The 16,028-nt window shown below is 37.4% G+C and overlaps 2 protein-coding genes across 7 annotated transcripts in view; one reads left to right on the top strand and one right to left on the bottom strand.

Annotated features, from left to right (window-relative positions):
* Positions 1 to 4,088, bottom strand: part of LOC112570622 (tricalbin-3-like) — a 44,346-nt gene extending 40,258 nt beyond the window's left edge. For 3 of the 6 annotated variants that reach the window (XM_025249156.1, XM_025249157.1, XM_025249161.1), the window contains exon 1: positions 3,285 to 4,088. In XM_025249156.1, coding sequence (XP_025104941.1) covers positions 3,285 to 3,622 — 338 coding nt within the window. In that variant the 5' untranslated portion in view covers positions 3,623 to 4,088. The remainder of the gene's footprint in view (positions 1 to 3,284) is intronic. The other 3 variants (XM_025249159.1, XM_025249160.1, XM_025249162.1) reach the window with 2 other exon arrangements.
* Positions 4,089 to 4,122: 34 nt separating this feature from the next.
* On the top strand, positions 4,123 to 15,612 carry LOC112570623 (nucleolar and spindle-associated protein 1-like). The gene is made up of 10 exons (XM_025249163.1): positions 4,123 to 4,294; positions 7,151 to 7,243; positions 7,543 to 7,668; positions 7,983 to 8,178; positions 8,726 to 8,989; positions 10,229 to 10,315; positions 10,807 to 10,991; positions 12,255 to 12,543; positions 12,962 to 13,217; positions 13,367 to 15,612. Exons 1-10 carry the CDS (start codon positions 4,220 to 4,222, stop codon positions 13,449 to 13,451), a joined length of 1,656 nt encoding a protein of 551 aa, XP_025104948.1. The 5' UTR covers positions 4,123 to 4,219; the 3' UTR covers positions 13,452 to 15,612.
* Positions 15,613 to 16,028: the final 416 nt, after the last annotated feature.

The following is a 16,028-nucleotide window of genomic DNA, read 5'->3' as shown; positions in this document are numbered from 1 at the left end:
CATAGAAGACACAAAGAGAAGTCATGGAACAAACAGTAAGGATAGAGAGTGTCATAAATCAGTAGAAGACAAGGAGCAGGAAGACTAGTCAACTGGTTATAATTACAAATATTGACAACTATGTTGACTGATGTAAGGAGTAAGTAATGCTCGTGGAACAGATGTGTTTTTAGTGCACATTTAAAGGATTCATTGGTAGGTAGATGGCAGATGTAGATTGCAGCACAGTAATTAAAAATCTGGTAACCATATGTGATTGTTCTGGTGAAAGCTATAGAGAGTGTAGAGCAGATGAAGAACAATGTCTGCAGCAATGCATACAAATATACAATCATAATTCCTAAAACAATGTGTAAAGTGCAAAATTTCTAGAATAATGTGTATATTGTAAAACGTCTTTAATAATGCTAATCGCTTATACCTAATGTCAACAATAATGAGTAAAAATGTGTATATGTAAAATTGCATGTGCATCATACCTATGTGCAATGTGTATAATGATGTGTTAAAAATAAGGATGTAAGTGTATGTGTGATGCCTACAATGTGTAAAAATATGTACATGTATAATGTGTCATGTCTACAATAATGTGCAAAATGTTTATGCGCTATATCTACAATAAGTAAAAATGTTTACATTTGGTGTTTACAGTAATGTATAAAAATGTGTAATGTGTACAATATTTAAATAAAATGTGTATGTCTGCAATGTGTAAAAAGGCGTTTAATGTGTAATGTCTAAAATGATGAGTAAAAATGTATATGTGGTATGCACAATAAGGTGTAAACATGTGTTTAATATATGTCTACAATAATGTGTAAAATCTTTATAATGTGCGATGTCTACAATGATGTATTAAAAATAATAATACATGATTTATATAGCACATACTCACGCTTGTAAGGAGTAACTCTTAGTGCTTGAGACAAGAACGAGACATGGATAACATAGGACGGAAGGAAGGATAAACAACAGTACTGATGACTGAAAACAGATGACTTATAAAAGACAAATGTAGAAAATGCAAAGAGAAACCATTTAAAAAGAAGTGAGAGTATCACTGACTGCAGAATCACCTTGAGTGCATGTTTAAAGGATTCAATAGTGGGTAGGTGGCGGATATGGAAGAGGAGAGTTTCATTATTTTGATGCACAAAAAACCCACACAAATCTGACTCCCTCTCCACCTTTACTGGTTGTTTGTGTAGAATAGACTTGTAGATTGGTATATCTTCTGTATGGAATTCAATTGGATATTGCAGTGGAGCATCTGCCTCAATTCATTATTCATCCTTACAAGCAATTTTCTATAGTATAGTTATTGTTTGCATACCTATACCCTGAAGTTAATTGCATCGGACATCTTGCATGAAATAGACATTTGATTATGTGAGGTTTATGTATTTTTGTATTATTACTTAGTAATAAATCAGAATTATAATCATAAATCTATGTATGAACAGCTTGTTTTAACTTTAACGGCATTCCTGTTCAGCCACAGTTGTGAAAAGTGTATTATTTAATAAAGATATGTGACCAATAGGTCTCACGAGAGATGAGTGTAGTTTAAGTACCAAAGAACTGTCCACTAAGTCATAATGCCCAAGTTATGTGACCATTAGCTTTATGTGGAAGGCCTCAAGAGTGATGAAAGTAATTTAAGCACCAAAGAACTGTGCACTAAATCATAATGCCCAAGTTACAAGTTCTTCCCTTCAGCAGGACTGCATAGGACCCGCATGCGTGATCCCGTGGTATATACCTACATGTCTTGCAAAGCAGATCAGTGTTTTCCCCATATTTAGATTTAAAGTTGTGCTTGTCACCTGTCATAGTTCTAGAATAGGTCTATGAGAGGCCGCTGTTTTTGTCAGGTGATATGACCTTTGTGACCCCAGATATAATAATGATGATTTGTATAGTGCCTTTCCAAAAAATTTGCTCAGAGCACTTTACATAAATCATATCGACAAAATCATCAACAACTATGCACCCATATTTCCACATAACAAACATGCTCTCTTCTACAACATACACTCAACCGTACACAAGTAAATTACAGACAAACTTATGGTCAGGACAGGGTCACAGTGAAGTCCTTGTTCACCATGACATCTGGTGAGTGAGTTGAACTCAGTCATCAGGTGGGAGCCAGTACACTTTCAACCCAATAGGACCCTTGCTTTCCTGAATGACATCACCCCCATAGTCTTCATCCCACTGTCTTTAAACACTGCTGCAGAGACTGTAACATGAAGGCAGACATCACTGTCTGTAAACACTACTGCAGTGCAATATGAAATTTCACATTCTAATTATGTCTTCAGAATGGAAATTCATGCTTGTTCTTGTAATCCATGCCCTTTAATTTACTTTAACCATTGCAGAATCTAGTCGCAAAAGCCCTGACCTCCTTCTGTGCATACCTACATTTAAACCACCATTGCCTGTGGAAGGAGAACTGCTCAGACCAGTTAACCAACCCTATTCTTATTATATAACAGTGACTAAAGATGAACTGAGTGAAAGGTGGTTAAATGTTATTGAATTCAACTGAAGATATAGTTTAGGTTGAAACCATAGAGTGCCTGTAACTTTTGTCAATGTTGAGTTTGGTTATAAAATTATTTGTGTCATTTGTGTTTCAAACTTGACAGATTATCTTTCTGCTTGAAGTTGCCACACTATGTGTTTGATGTATGCTTCAAATTTTTTTAAGCGCAGCCTGGAGTTTCCATACTATGTGTTGGTGTGTCCTATAAATGTATTTTGGACATAGCCTGGAGTTGAACAATATTAGAAGGGTGTGTTTCTTTGTTGTTCTGTCTCCAGTCCTTCATACTGCAAATAAATCTATCATAACCTGGACAACCAACAAGGCAATCATTTTGCTGCTGTTGGAAGAATTTGCACATTTCCCACATAAGTGCGGTGATCATAGCATTCAAGGGATGAATGAATGATGTTAATTGTTAATCATGAATGCTTCTGTGCATCAAATCTTTCTCTCACACGTACTGAATATGTTTTGTTGAGTCTGTCGCTAAGAAATGTCAGTTCTGCATCCTGATATATACTGAGCTATGTCTCAAAATTATGCATGGAGAATGCCAACAATCTCTTGAAGAAATGTGAAACAGTGACTAACAATTAAAGTGTCAAACATAGTATGATGAAAAGTTACAATGCGTCTATATAAAAATTAAAAAAAACGGTGGACAATTTAAATAGCACATAACAAAACACACACACCACATATACAAACGCTAGTGAATGCCACTCACCATCGGTTTAAAAGAAAATTCAGCCACTCAGCAGTTTCATTCTGCCGGAATGCTCTGCGTCGGTACAAATCTGCTTCTTCTATATTGAGGTACTGTTTGATGATTTTTTTGATCTTGGCTTTCCAGATGACAAAAAGTGCAGCCGTCAATAAAAATGACCACACGTAAGAGAAATCCAGGTAGCCCACTAGCCATGATAACGACACCGCTCCGGCAACCAACAAGTACATGCCCGTTAAACCTGTCACCACCCGACGACCCTGCTCGACAGCTGCTTTCTTTGGATCGTGAAGCACATCAATGTCCCCATTTGCAGCACTCGAAGTCTTTTGACTCATTTTGTTTTTTGGGAGAGGGGGGTGAAAGGGGAGAAGTGATCAGAAACAGTGTCAGTTAATAACCAGTTGAAATGGTTTTTCCTAACCACTGGCCCTATCCGCAGCACAAGCTGCACTCGCTTAAAATACTAGCCTTGACCTAAGAAAACCCACGCAAGTTACGCTGCCGACAGTGGAGTTTGACATTTTCCTGTGAATAGATACACACACCGAGTCCAAGTCGATCAAGTCATGCACCAGTGATTAAGCTGCAAACTCTCCGTTAGGCTTTTTTGTTTCGATGGGTTTTCGGTTCACATCTGCGAACAGAACACACAACAGACACTAGATCACCAAATGTAATGCATTCAGGTCTTTTAGCACTTATTGTAGTGAAGTGCGCGGTTGGCAGTAACCTTTTGTTGACAAACTGTGCGTCACACCTTCCACTGGTGAGCCGTGGCCCAACCCTCGCCGTCTCTGTGGCGGAAGTCAGCACAAAGGGAGGTGACTGTTGTCAGCCAATGGAATCACGAGATTCAAACGTTGTCGCGGGATCGCTTGTTGAGGTGTCCATGTCAACGGTTCTTTTTCCTTGGAGTAATTATTGTTTTCACGATGGATTTTGATTCCATGAAGTATAGCGATCTACAAAAGCTTGCAAAGAAGGCAGGCATTAAGGCGAATATGAAGGTAAACATCTTTTTGCTTTAAAAATGTACGATTACCATAATTATTATATTAGTTACTAACATGGATCCGCGAAGTTTTCACTCTAGAAATACACGTTATGTTAGGGTAGAAGAAAAAAACCCCGAATAAAACATAAATGTTAAGTAGAATTCTCCCACGGCAGTATTCTTGGCTCAATCTTATTTAGGTTTTTAACTCTTTGCCAGAGAGAAGCTGGTAAGTTATTCAGCAATGATACAAAGTTGGATGAGAACACGAAATTTTCAGTGCTTTATAAATAACATACTATGGGACTGTAGCAGTAGTCAATTGGGAACTAGCACCAACTTATAAAATCCTATACACTTCCTTGGAACTAGATTAGGATAGAACTAGAATAAGGATATTGGGCGACTGAGATGTATGGACAACTCCATGTAGTCATCTCTTCTGCATCTGTCTTGTATTCTTATTTTGTTTAGTGATTTCATTACAGTAAATAGTTTTTTCCTAGTAGTTTAATTGAGTTCAATACATTGTCTCTTATATGCCAGCTTGTATTTAGAAAGAAACGATCATATGTTTAACAGTTATTGGAAACTATGAAAGAGCTGAATTCACAATGGCCAGTCTATAGATATAGATTAATGTCACGGACCAGTCCGTTTTTCAGAATATTTTAACCCTTTTGCAACTTACGGACTGCAAGTGTATGTTGAATGTATGGCTGCATGGATGAGAACATTAAATTGGAAAATGTTGATTGTGACAGAAAGTGTTTGGTGATACGGTTCAGCAGTAGGTTTTGGCTGGAACGAGGGAAGATATTAACTCAGGCCCGGGATACCGAAGGAAGAAGAAGTGCTTGAGTCACGAGTTGTAAATCTCCTTAGTAGATACTAGAGTAAATTAGTAGATACTAGAGCAGGATAGTGTCCATTAACGCTGGATGAGGCACGGTACTGACCCGTTTATGTATTAACCTCACCTAGACGAGGTTTTAATTGTATGGGCTGAAAGAGCGGAGCTCTTCTGGATAAGGAAGAATCACCTCCCAGGACCATTCCTTGATTGCCTTTGGTCCGGCACCCATGAGCACTTGGGCTAGGAGCACCATTAGCTCGTGATGTCACTGCAGAGACCTACGCTGTGACCGACACGGCCAGTGTGTACGTCCTTCACGTGTGAATTTATATTATGCGTATTCTAGTTGTTGGAGATGTGAAGGGTGACAACCCTAAGAGGGAAGATGAACTGTGAGTAATGTACTCAACAATTCCTAGAGCGGACGTAAGTTAAATAACAGAACTGGAACTTCGTTGATGAACAGAAGAGGGTATGAGGCATGTAATTTTCATACTTTGCGTGATTGGACTTATGTTGTGACTGATCGCGGGACTGCCCCGGATATAAACATTGCATAGTTCGTTAACCGAGGTTCCACTGTATACAGCAATATTTTACAAGTACTGACTAGCTGATCAGATAAATCATTTTTGTACGATGTAAATAAAACTGGTCCAGGTATACTGCCTTGTGGAATACCACTTAAAATTCTGCTTATAGTTCTTCTAGACTTTTCTATATCTGTTCTGACTTGTTGCATACAACCAGACAGGAAACATAAGAAAACTTGCCAGTTTTGACGGCGTGGGTGGATGGAGGTGTGGGGAGGAAGGGGTGGAATTACTGCTTGGAATCTCCCTCCATGAGCACATGTGAGCTCAAGACACAGTTACAATCGGTCGTTCCTTACCTGTGCGCATCCTTCTTATTTAGCGATTTTTGTGCTTTGTTTTAATAAGATAATCCTCAATCATGGCTCCAAAGAAGATTAGGAGCAATAGTAGTGAGATAATGGCAAGGAAGCGGCCAACAATTGAATTGAAAAAGGAAATTAGCGAACAAAATTTCGGATAACGAACAGCCACATGAACCACACATGACCGACCAGCATGTCATCATTCAAAGGAAGAAAAGGACCCAGCAATTATTCAATAGTGGTCTGACAATACTTCTGGAAAAGTGGCCACAAAGGCAAACCAGTTTATTGGCATCATAAGAAGAACTTTTAAATATCTAGACAGTTTTTTTTAAACTTCCTAAAGCTGTGTAAGACACTCAATTGACCTCACTTGAAATATGCCAATACTGTATGACATCTGTTGAATGAATGAATGAATGAAGGAGACTTATAACGCGCAAAATCCGAATCCTAGGGAAACGCTCAATGCGCCGAAATGATACAGAAAAGTACACCAATAAAACATTAGCAGCTGCAGAAAACCAAAAGGGAAGTTAGAATCTGTTCTTAAAAGGCAGTCAGTAATAATAGAATGTTTAGGGAAGGGCAGCACATGAAGCTACCAAATGAAGGCCTGAAATATGTGAGATAAGACCTAGTTATCTAAGATTGGATCAAAGTTATAGCATTTAGTATCTTTGACTGTATTCAAAGGTCGAAGATTCCGATGTGTCTTAATTCATGTGTATAGAATTTACAACATTATTCATGCATTTTTTACTGAGATGTTAACTTTGCAGACCTAGGATCTTGAAGCAAAATTTTTTACTTAGTACTGCAGTGCTGACATTTTTTTCTCCCAAAAAGTTGTAAAAATATTTTATTGCATTGTTTATTAAATATCAACACATATTCAAGAATCTTGTGGATACATAATATCAGAGAAACTTTTTCTAAATATGATTAATCTGAAAAGTGTATGCACATATACATTTATAAGAGAACATGTAAGTAGACCACAAGGCCTAGGAGTTTGAAACCTATAGTACTACAAATAAAAGAGTTCCTAAAACTAATTATCATAATTGTATACCCCTTTAGGCTATAGATAAATGCTTATGTTATGTACTCAGGTGGAGAAACTTGTGAAGGCTCTTAAGGAATACTACAAAGATGACAGTCATTATGCACCATCTACAGAAACTACAAAGCTTAAAAGTGTGGAGGTATGTTTTCAAGGAAGATAGTAAATAAGTCATTGATGTATGTTGAATTATTTGCATAACAGTTGAGTTTTCTTTCCTGCTGCTGTGCTTTTTCAGCTCAAGTAGTGTTCAAGTAAACTGTAAAGGGTTACTTTTTTATGGGAACTCAGGACTGTCAACAGAAATAAGAAAGTTTAGTTGTACTTGCGAGTTTACTGTAGAATTTACAGCCAGACATTAATAAAATACAGTAAACTATAATAAACTAGTGTCTTTAACTTCTGCTTTGCAACAAATGCACCAACTTGAGTATTTTGCAGATGACTGACACAAGTAACACCTGTACTGCTGCAGTGGATGATGATCCACTAGAGAAAACTCAGAAACAGGATCTGAATCGAGTTAAGAAAGGAAGAAGGAGAGGCTGTCTGTATCAGCCTATGGTGGTAAGATAGTTTCAATATGTTCAAATAAATGGCATGAAGATATTCCTTATATATTTATACATATCTGTTATATATTCCTCCAGTTTCAGTCTTTAGCAGCGAAAAGCAAACATTCACTTAGGAAGAAACAAACTTTTTTTTACGAGGGTAGGAGTAACTGCCATTAATCATGTAAGAATTTAGACATACAAAAATCTATATCAGCAGGTATTATAACTTAGCACTGTTCTTATTTGATTGTATCAACATTACTTCCTCCAGATTGTAGCCAAAAGATTAAACTTTTTATTTAGTTTATTTTGTTTCTCTGACAGACTGAGTTGGTGAAGGAAACACTATCCACTGAAAGTCAACTTTCAGTAAGTGAAGATACTGACAGTTGCACAAGAGAAGGAAGATTACCCCAAACTAGTTCGGCACCCAGTATTGAATCTTCATCCATAACAGAGACTGCTGCAGAAAAGAAGAGACAGAGAACCCAACAGTCTCAGAAGAGCATGCTGGGTGCAGGTGTGAATGAAATTTTGTTGTCTTATCCCCAAGATCAAGAAATTAGAGGTGGCATGCTGTGACCATTTAAAGTCTTGTAAATAACCAACAAATCTGCCATTACAAACCTTAAGATCTATCCATTATGTGAACACATGGATATGACAGTGGCAAAAAGATTTCCTCAAGAAGCGGTATTTTGTTTATAGGAAGTTTATTGATCACTATGCAGTGTTCACCAATTTACAAAATTACTAGGATATTGTACTCTGTTTAGACTTGCATCACTTTGAATTTGATAAATATATTATGCAGGATTTTTGTTAATCTTGCTTTGACCTTTTTTGAGAAAGGTATGCTTTTATATTAAAATATGTTATTTTCTTTAGATTTGTCGAGCAAAATCTACATAGGCTGTTGAGAGATGCTTGCTGAGTGTTATCATCTGAGACAACGACTTGTAATATCTATGCTGGCTATTACTGTTACGACCGGAGTTCAATGTTCTGAATGCATCATACACTCCAATGTTGGATCATATCATCATCACTGCCTGGATCTTTTGCAGGTGCCTCGCCCTTGGAACTGCAGACCATGCCACCACTAACATTGTCTATGACAACACCTCATAAACGGCAGCGGCATAGTACTTTTGATGTGGAGAAGCCCTTACTTGGGTATAGTGTCACACCTGAGATAAAGCAAAACTTGGGAAAGCAGGATGAGGTGACCCCTAGCACAGAGGCAATGCTGAAGTCAATTTCTGGTGACATGGGAAGTGAGGAGCGTAGAACTAAGTTAATGGATGCCATCAACAAAAAAGTGGAAATAAGTAAGTTCTTTTTATTGCTGCATTCCATTTTGAAGGTTTTATTGGAACTAGCATATATCATTTATAGTTTGCTCCAAATGTCAGCCATATGTGAACTATTTTATTGGAACCTACAAGCACTATGTTCCAGCCAGACAACTATGCTCTTCATCTGACAACCATCTCCTAACGATTCCTGTCTCCAGAATAGCAACATATGGTTACAGGATTTTTAATTACTGTGCAGCAAAACAATGAAACTGTCGCCCTTTCGATATCCGCCACCTACCTACAACTGAATCTTTTAAATGTGCACTGAAAATGTTTATCTTCCTTGAGCATTACTCCTAACACAGTCCACACAATTTTAGTCCTTTTTCCCACCCTTACCTCTATTTCTGCTTATTGCTACTTCCCTACTTGTCGTCCGTTGCAAAATCACAATGCTCTGAGACTTGTTACTTGTATCCTCTTTGCGTTTCCTGTATTTGTCTTTTATTCATCATCAGTGCTGTTGTTCATATGTTATTTGTTTGTTCTGTCTCTCGAATGTTGTCCACGTCTCCCTCTTGTTCTTAAGCACTAAGAGCATGCTCCTTACATGTGTGAGTATGCACTATACAAATCTTACATTTATTATTATTAAGCAGAACAAGTGGTATCACTCGAGAAGTCTGTATTGCTTAATAGGGAAATATCTGTGTCTAGGCTGACTTTTCTGTTTGAAGTCAGTGTACTTTTATTTACCTCTATTTATTCCTGGTAGACTTTTTGTTTCCTCTGATCATACAAAGAAATATATTAAAGTTGAGTCAAGGTAGATGTGTTGGTAGTGTGGGGGTGGGCAGGTGAGTTTTCTAACAGATACTTCCAGAGGTTCATTCTGTTAAACTAAGCACAGACTTTTTTTTTTTTTGAAGAAAAAAAAAAACCAATGAGAAATAGATTCTGTCCTCTACATGTAAATACTAACCATTGTTGTCTAAATTTGAGCTCACAAATAGAAATAAAGGCTGAATGGACAAAAAGACATTTTTTGAGTGATCAAAGTGATAGAACAACCAGAAGTTCATTCTGAAACATCCCCAGGGGTGTTAATAGATCTTAACCATTTGTCCACGTTATCTTCTTCAACATCAACACATTAAATCTCCAACCACCCTGCTGTAGAAACCAGATAACTTAAAATCTTAACTTCTTTTTGTAAAATTATGCTCTTTTGGCTAAGTGATAACCATGACTTTTTATATATACATACAGGCATGGGGAATACAGCACCCATTTCCCACATTCCTCGATTTGCAGCGTTTTTGGCCAAACAGAAGCAAACGAAAACAGTCACACCAGGTAAATTCATCAATACTCTTTGTGAGTGCATGTGGTGTGTGGACGTGTTTGTATGCGTGTATATCTGTGTACATCATTCAGTCACCTATCCTGTGACTGGTACCGCTCAGTGATAGATGTGGCAGTCGCTCATCCTGAGACTTAGTTATTTTCTACTTTTTTTAAATGTTTGGGTATAAATTATCAAAGGTCGAAGTGCCTCTAGTCACTCATAATAACCACTTCTTAATAATAATTTCAAGTTCCTTTGGTTTTATGGTCGCCCTACAATGGGAAAGGGAGATGAAAGGAAAGGTTTGGACATGGGGTCACCTAGAGCGGCTTTCAGCTGATCGACATCGGTGGTGGACTCTGGTTGAGGCCTTATGTGCAACCTGATGCACAAAGAGGATTAGATAGTTAGATAGATGGTTTTATGGTGCCCTTATGTAGCTTCTCACATGTTCGGTATTGTCTTACATAGCTTCTCACAGTACAGTAGTGTTTTTCAGGCAACAAGGACTGGGAGGAAGTTCACAAAAAAGCTTTTGCCAAATTTGATTCCATTGATGTGTATTTGGAGAAGAGACGCAAACGAACTGAAGAGCTGTCAGCATCAGTGAAGAAGGCACGTGGGATCATGCAAGATGTCCAGGAAAAAGTCACAAAACTGAAGAACAGAAAAACTTCAACTATTGTGAGTTCAACATCAAAGCATTGTTGATTTCTCCCATGAAGCACATATAGACAAACATATATATAATTGGTTTGGGGGTGGTGGGGAGGGGGATATACAAAACAAGTTATTAAATATTCACTTACAGAATAAGAAATTTTTTTATTAATTATAGTGTGCTTGCTATCTTAGTATTTGTATTACTCATTGATTTAATAAGAGAACCAGAGCAAGAAACATAGCATCTATAACCAACAGGTATGTGTAACCTGGTGATTATAGTGTTGGTAAACAGAGCAAGGCATATAGCATCTATAAGTGACAGGTATATGTAACCTGATGACTGTAGGGTTAGTAAACAGCAAGAAACATAACATCTAGAACCTACATGTGTGTTTGTGTGTGTGTGTAACCTGGTGATTGTAAGGTTAGTTAGGTACAAGTGCTTGCCTGTGTCTAAGGCAATCACTGGGAAGGCAAAGTGCAACTATCATCTGCTACTTTGTACCTTGCCTGATAAATAAGGTAACCATTCATTATGGGGTAGATGTTTTGTTGCTTACACTTTTGTGAGCTCCTGACTCATGACTGCTTTGAAATATATAGTCTACTAACCACGGATCTGTTGATCCTCCATTTCTTTTTTTTTTCAAAAAGGAACGTGATCGAAATATTGGCTTTTTTACCCAGTTAAAAGTACAGGCAGTCCTCGGGTTATGTCAGCCCCGAGTTACGATGTTTCGTGGTTACTACACATCTCCCATTGACTGTATTGACTGTATACAGCCTTGTTTCCACTTGAGTGGTTTTGCGTCATAAACATCTTAACGCCAACTTCGTGTTATGTGTGCGCAAAACATTATTAAGCATATTTTGTGTTTTTTTATAATTACTGTGTTAGGATAGGATAAGTGCTTACAGAATGTTATTTATGTACAGTATGTAAGCATGTTCCGACTTACAGCAAAATTCGGCTTACGACGTGACGTAGGAACAGAACAACGTTGTAAGTCGAGGACTGCCTGTATTTAACTACAGATTGACAACGAGAATGCAAATACAGTTGTGGAATTCTTTCTATATGACTTTCCTTTTTTTAAAAACAAATATTTCTTTGCAAAAATTTCTTTGCCATATTTCTGCTTGTCAATTCCTACATTTTTTTTTGTAATATTGTGTGAATGTTCTACAAGTTCTGGTATTAGAAATGCTTTGACCTGTTTGAAATGTTAGGTTTGTACCTACATGTAACCTGTCTTATCAATGTATGTTGTTATTGTTTAGGGTAAACCTGAGCACCAGCCATTCAAGCCATCTATTCTCTCCACCAAAGACATGAACTTGAGCTTTGAAAGTTTATCAGAAAGTGCAAACAAGAAACAATCTTCAAGCAAGATATTCCATCCTACTGTGGTTTCAACCAAAAACATGAGCCTCAATTTTGCAGCTTTGAAGTCACCAGTCTGCAGAACAGCAGTCAAGTGCACACCTCAATCATCTGTGCATTCATCAGGCACTAAGATGGTAGTCAGTGTCAGAAAGTCCCTGAACACATCTGTTAAAGTGACCGGAAGTATGTACAAATTGCTTTGTGCTTTAATGGATAAAGGTTGTCTCATGACCTTTTTTCAGGTCGCTTTAATAGTGTTTGTGTGAACTTGTTCGTTATTTTGTTTAATACAGCCTGTATATGTTTTTTGGGTGGCTATATTTACTCCCTGGACATTCTTCCTGTTGTCTGGTATAATGGTAGACTGTAGCAGTAAATATTTAATGATGAGCATTTACAGTATCACCCTTCATTGTGTTTAGCTCGAGTCCAGATGAGATGTGCATGCAAATCTTCAAATCCAGAATAAAATGTCATGCTTAGGACACTGTCAATGTGCATTTGATAGAAAACTTTATTTGCTTCTGATGCAAGGTATTACAATGTTTTAGGAATATACATTGCTGCTGAGGATAAATGACATTTACTGTTTTTGTATCAGACACACCTTTCTGTTTCACTGGTAACAACAATACAACTACCAGTAGCCTCAACAACACCACGTTCACCAAATCAGCGTCCAAGACATTCAATCTTCAGGCTAGCCTGGCACGACCCATCACTTGGAAACCACACACTGGCAAACTTCCATCCCTAGAGACTGGCTACTTCAGCAGTGCATCCAATATGACTCAGTCGGTGAAGAAAGCCACCAACAGGCATGCAGAAATGTACAAGAGTCGCAGGAAGCCTTGCAGGTGGGATCCCAAGTGTTCTACAGTTCTTAGGTACTGCCTTGATACTGGCTGAAAGTGTATTTACGATTTGTCTTATTCCATCAAATTCACATGACGCGATTAAGGCGTGATCTGTGCATTGATGAACTGATATGTTTGTTTTTTTCCAGTGATACAAGGCGAGGTGCCATTATTGCCAATAGAATGAATGAGAGAAACAGCACGCTAGCAAAGAGAAGAGGAGTAACATCTTGAAGCATTGTAATCCCAAATAAGAGAGTGTGCGAGGGAGGACAGAACTTACTGCTAATTAACATAAATGCTTAGTATGTATAGTTACATGTTCAGTTCTTTTTAATTGTCATCTTTAGCATTGGTTGGTAACTATATACCTTACTAACCTTTATTTGGTCAACACACACTCTGTTCATATTGTCTTTGTATACAAAATTGTATGCAAACAACATAATAATAGTAAGAATTTATATAGCGCATCTCGGCCAAAGGCCAACTCACTTCACAGAACAAGAGAAATAGTCACGAAGAAGAACAATGCGAAGACTGCATTCCGGCAGTAAAGGGCGATCACTAGATTTAACGGTAAGGACTCCAGAGAATAAGGGTTAGTGACATAAGAGAACATGGAAAATATATCGAGAACTCTTCAGAATATCAAGAAATATAAATGGAAAATATGAAACTTTGAAAAAAAAAATGTGATTGTCACTTTAATTTATTCACTGAAACGCGAGGTTACTGCCAAAGTAAGTAAAGCATGGAATGGAGTGCAGCCAATAGATCTAAACAGTTCACACTTCAAAATAACATTAAATACAATTCTGTAATTATGTAACAGCAGCTCACACTGTATCCCACCAAGTGTGAAATATTTAAATGTTCAAGCCTTCTAACTGGGCTATATATAGTACTGTGACTTCAGTTTACTTCAGTGGCCGCCTGGCAGTAGTCCTGTAGTATGCAATATGACGTCATTGTAGGATCATTTAGGATGATGTTACTGTTACAGTCCTACAGGAGACACTTACAGGTCAAACATAGACAATGAACTATAGCAAGCATCTTCACAACCACAGCCGATAACAATTTTCATGGTTGTATTCGTGTTCAGCACACCGAGACACTACAGATTAGTACCTAAGTGGATAATAATTTGACCAGTGTTATATCAAGCTAACAGTTTCTTAAAGTGTGAGAAAAATAAGGATAATGGAACCCACATTGCAAATCATAAAATATCAGAATGGAACTAGTAACACCAAACAGAGGTGGTAGTGATATGGTTAAGATTTTGGTGTAGCAATAAAAGCATTGCAGTGATGTACATCTATCATTAGCTGGATTTCCTGGCCTCTATTCAAAGTTGCTAGTTGTTTTCTTTCCTTAGACTGTTGCAGTGGTTGTAAATATTGCCACGTGGACTGATTACTGCTTGCTGTTAGTCTTGTAACATGCAATATTTACCCTTTCTTGGTTCTTCCCTGACATAGATGCCCAGGGGTTGCACAAGGTGGCTGCACAGCAATGTGTTGCTTGTTTCTAAGGATAAATTTGACTCTTCGTCGATTTATTTGTTGACAGCATTGTTCTGAGATTGCCAGTGGTGAGATTGCCATGTATACTGATGATTACAGGAAGAGTAGCAGGCAGTAGCTAATAGCAGGTTCAAGATTGTGGGTTGGGTGACTTTACCTAGTAAAACTCTTTTCCAGTCCTCTGGGCAGCTCAGACATGAACATCAGACTGCATGCAGAATTGCTTTGTTATGCGTACATATTTTTTTGTCAGCCTGTGCAAGGCCCTCTCCTTAAATCCACAATTTGTATGTGTGGTGAATTTATATATGTTGCCATGTAAGACAGAAAGTTTTTATGCTGTCAACACTTGTTACACTAGTCATGATATTTGTACAATAGTAGATTTCATACTGTTTTATGAATATTTTAAAGAGAAAATATTGTAGTTGATTTCTATGTGCACATACAGCATTTCTCACTTACATTGGTCTTAGAAACACATTTGAAATATGGTCATATTGCTCACTGTGTGCAGCCACTGTCTCAGGTTTCATATTAATAACTGAATAAGATTTTCCATATGGATTGGAGTTGCAAACAAGCATTTTTATTCGGGGGGTGGGGGTGTTGCTAGTTAACACTTTCCATTAGTCTAATGCACATATTTTGCTGATCTACAGGTTCCGGCCAACAACGTTTTAATAGTCATGTCTAAGGCATGGTTTATTCACTTAACCTTTCAATTGTCAACCTCAATACACCTGTACATATGAACATTGCCTGTCACTTCTGGTGTGATACAAAAAAAAATACATCAACATTTTAACAACACATGATATGGTGTGATATTCTTTAATACATTAAACAATGTCCTCCGAAAAGCCAGAGAGCAAGAGAATTTTTAAAAAATATATATTAAAAAAAAATAAATCACAATCTGATCAATATGTATGAAGAGAACCCGATTTCCACAAGTGTATTAAGACTATAAAAGTACTAAAAAAATTCAATGAACACATTCTGACAGATGAGTGCTGAATTTAGAATCACCCACTAACATAGAAATATGTTGGTAAAGAAAATTATGTTCGCCTATGAATCATGAGGGCATGTCAACAGTAGAAAAGGATTAATAACAGTAAATGCAAAATTTATACCGGTCATACTTGATGGAACATGCTCCCAGCACTTGAGACATGAAAACCTTATGAAAAATGGAAGTATTAATGACAATACTGATAATAAAAGACAAATATAGAAGATGCAAAGAGGAATCCGGTAACAAACAGTGAGGATT

This window comes from Pomacea canaliculata, linkage group LG8 (genome assembly GCF_003073045.1).
Source record: "Pomacea canaliculata isolate SZHN2017 linkage group LG8, ASM307304v1, whole genome shotgun sequence".
Taxonomy (NCBI): Eukaryota; Metazoa; Mollusca; class Gastropoda; order Architaenioglossa; family Ampullariidae; genus Pomacea; species Pomacea canaliculata.
This window is presented reverse-complemented; position numbering and strand designations above follow the sequence as displayed.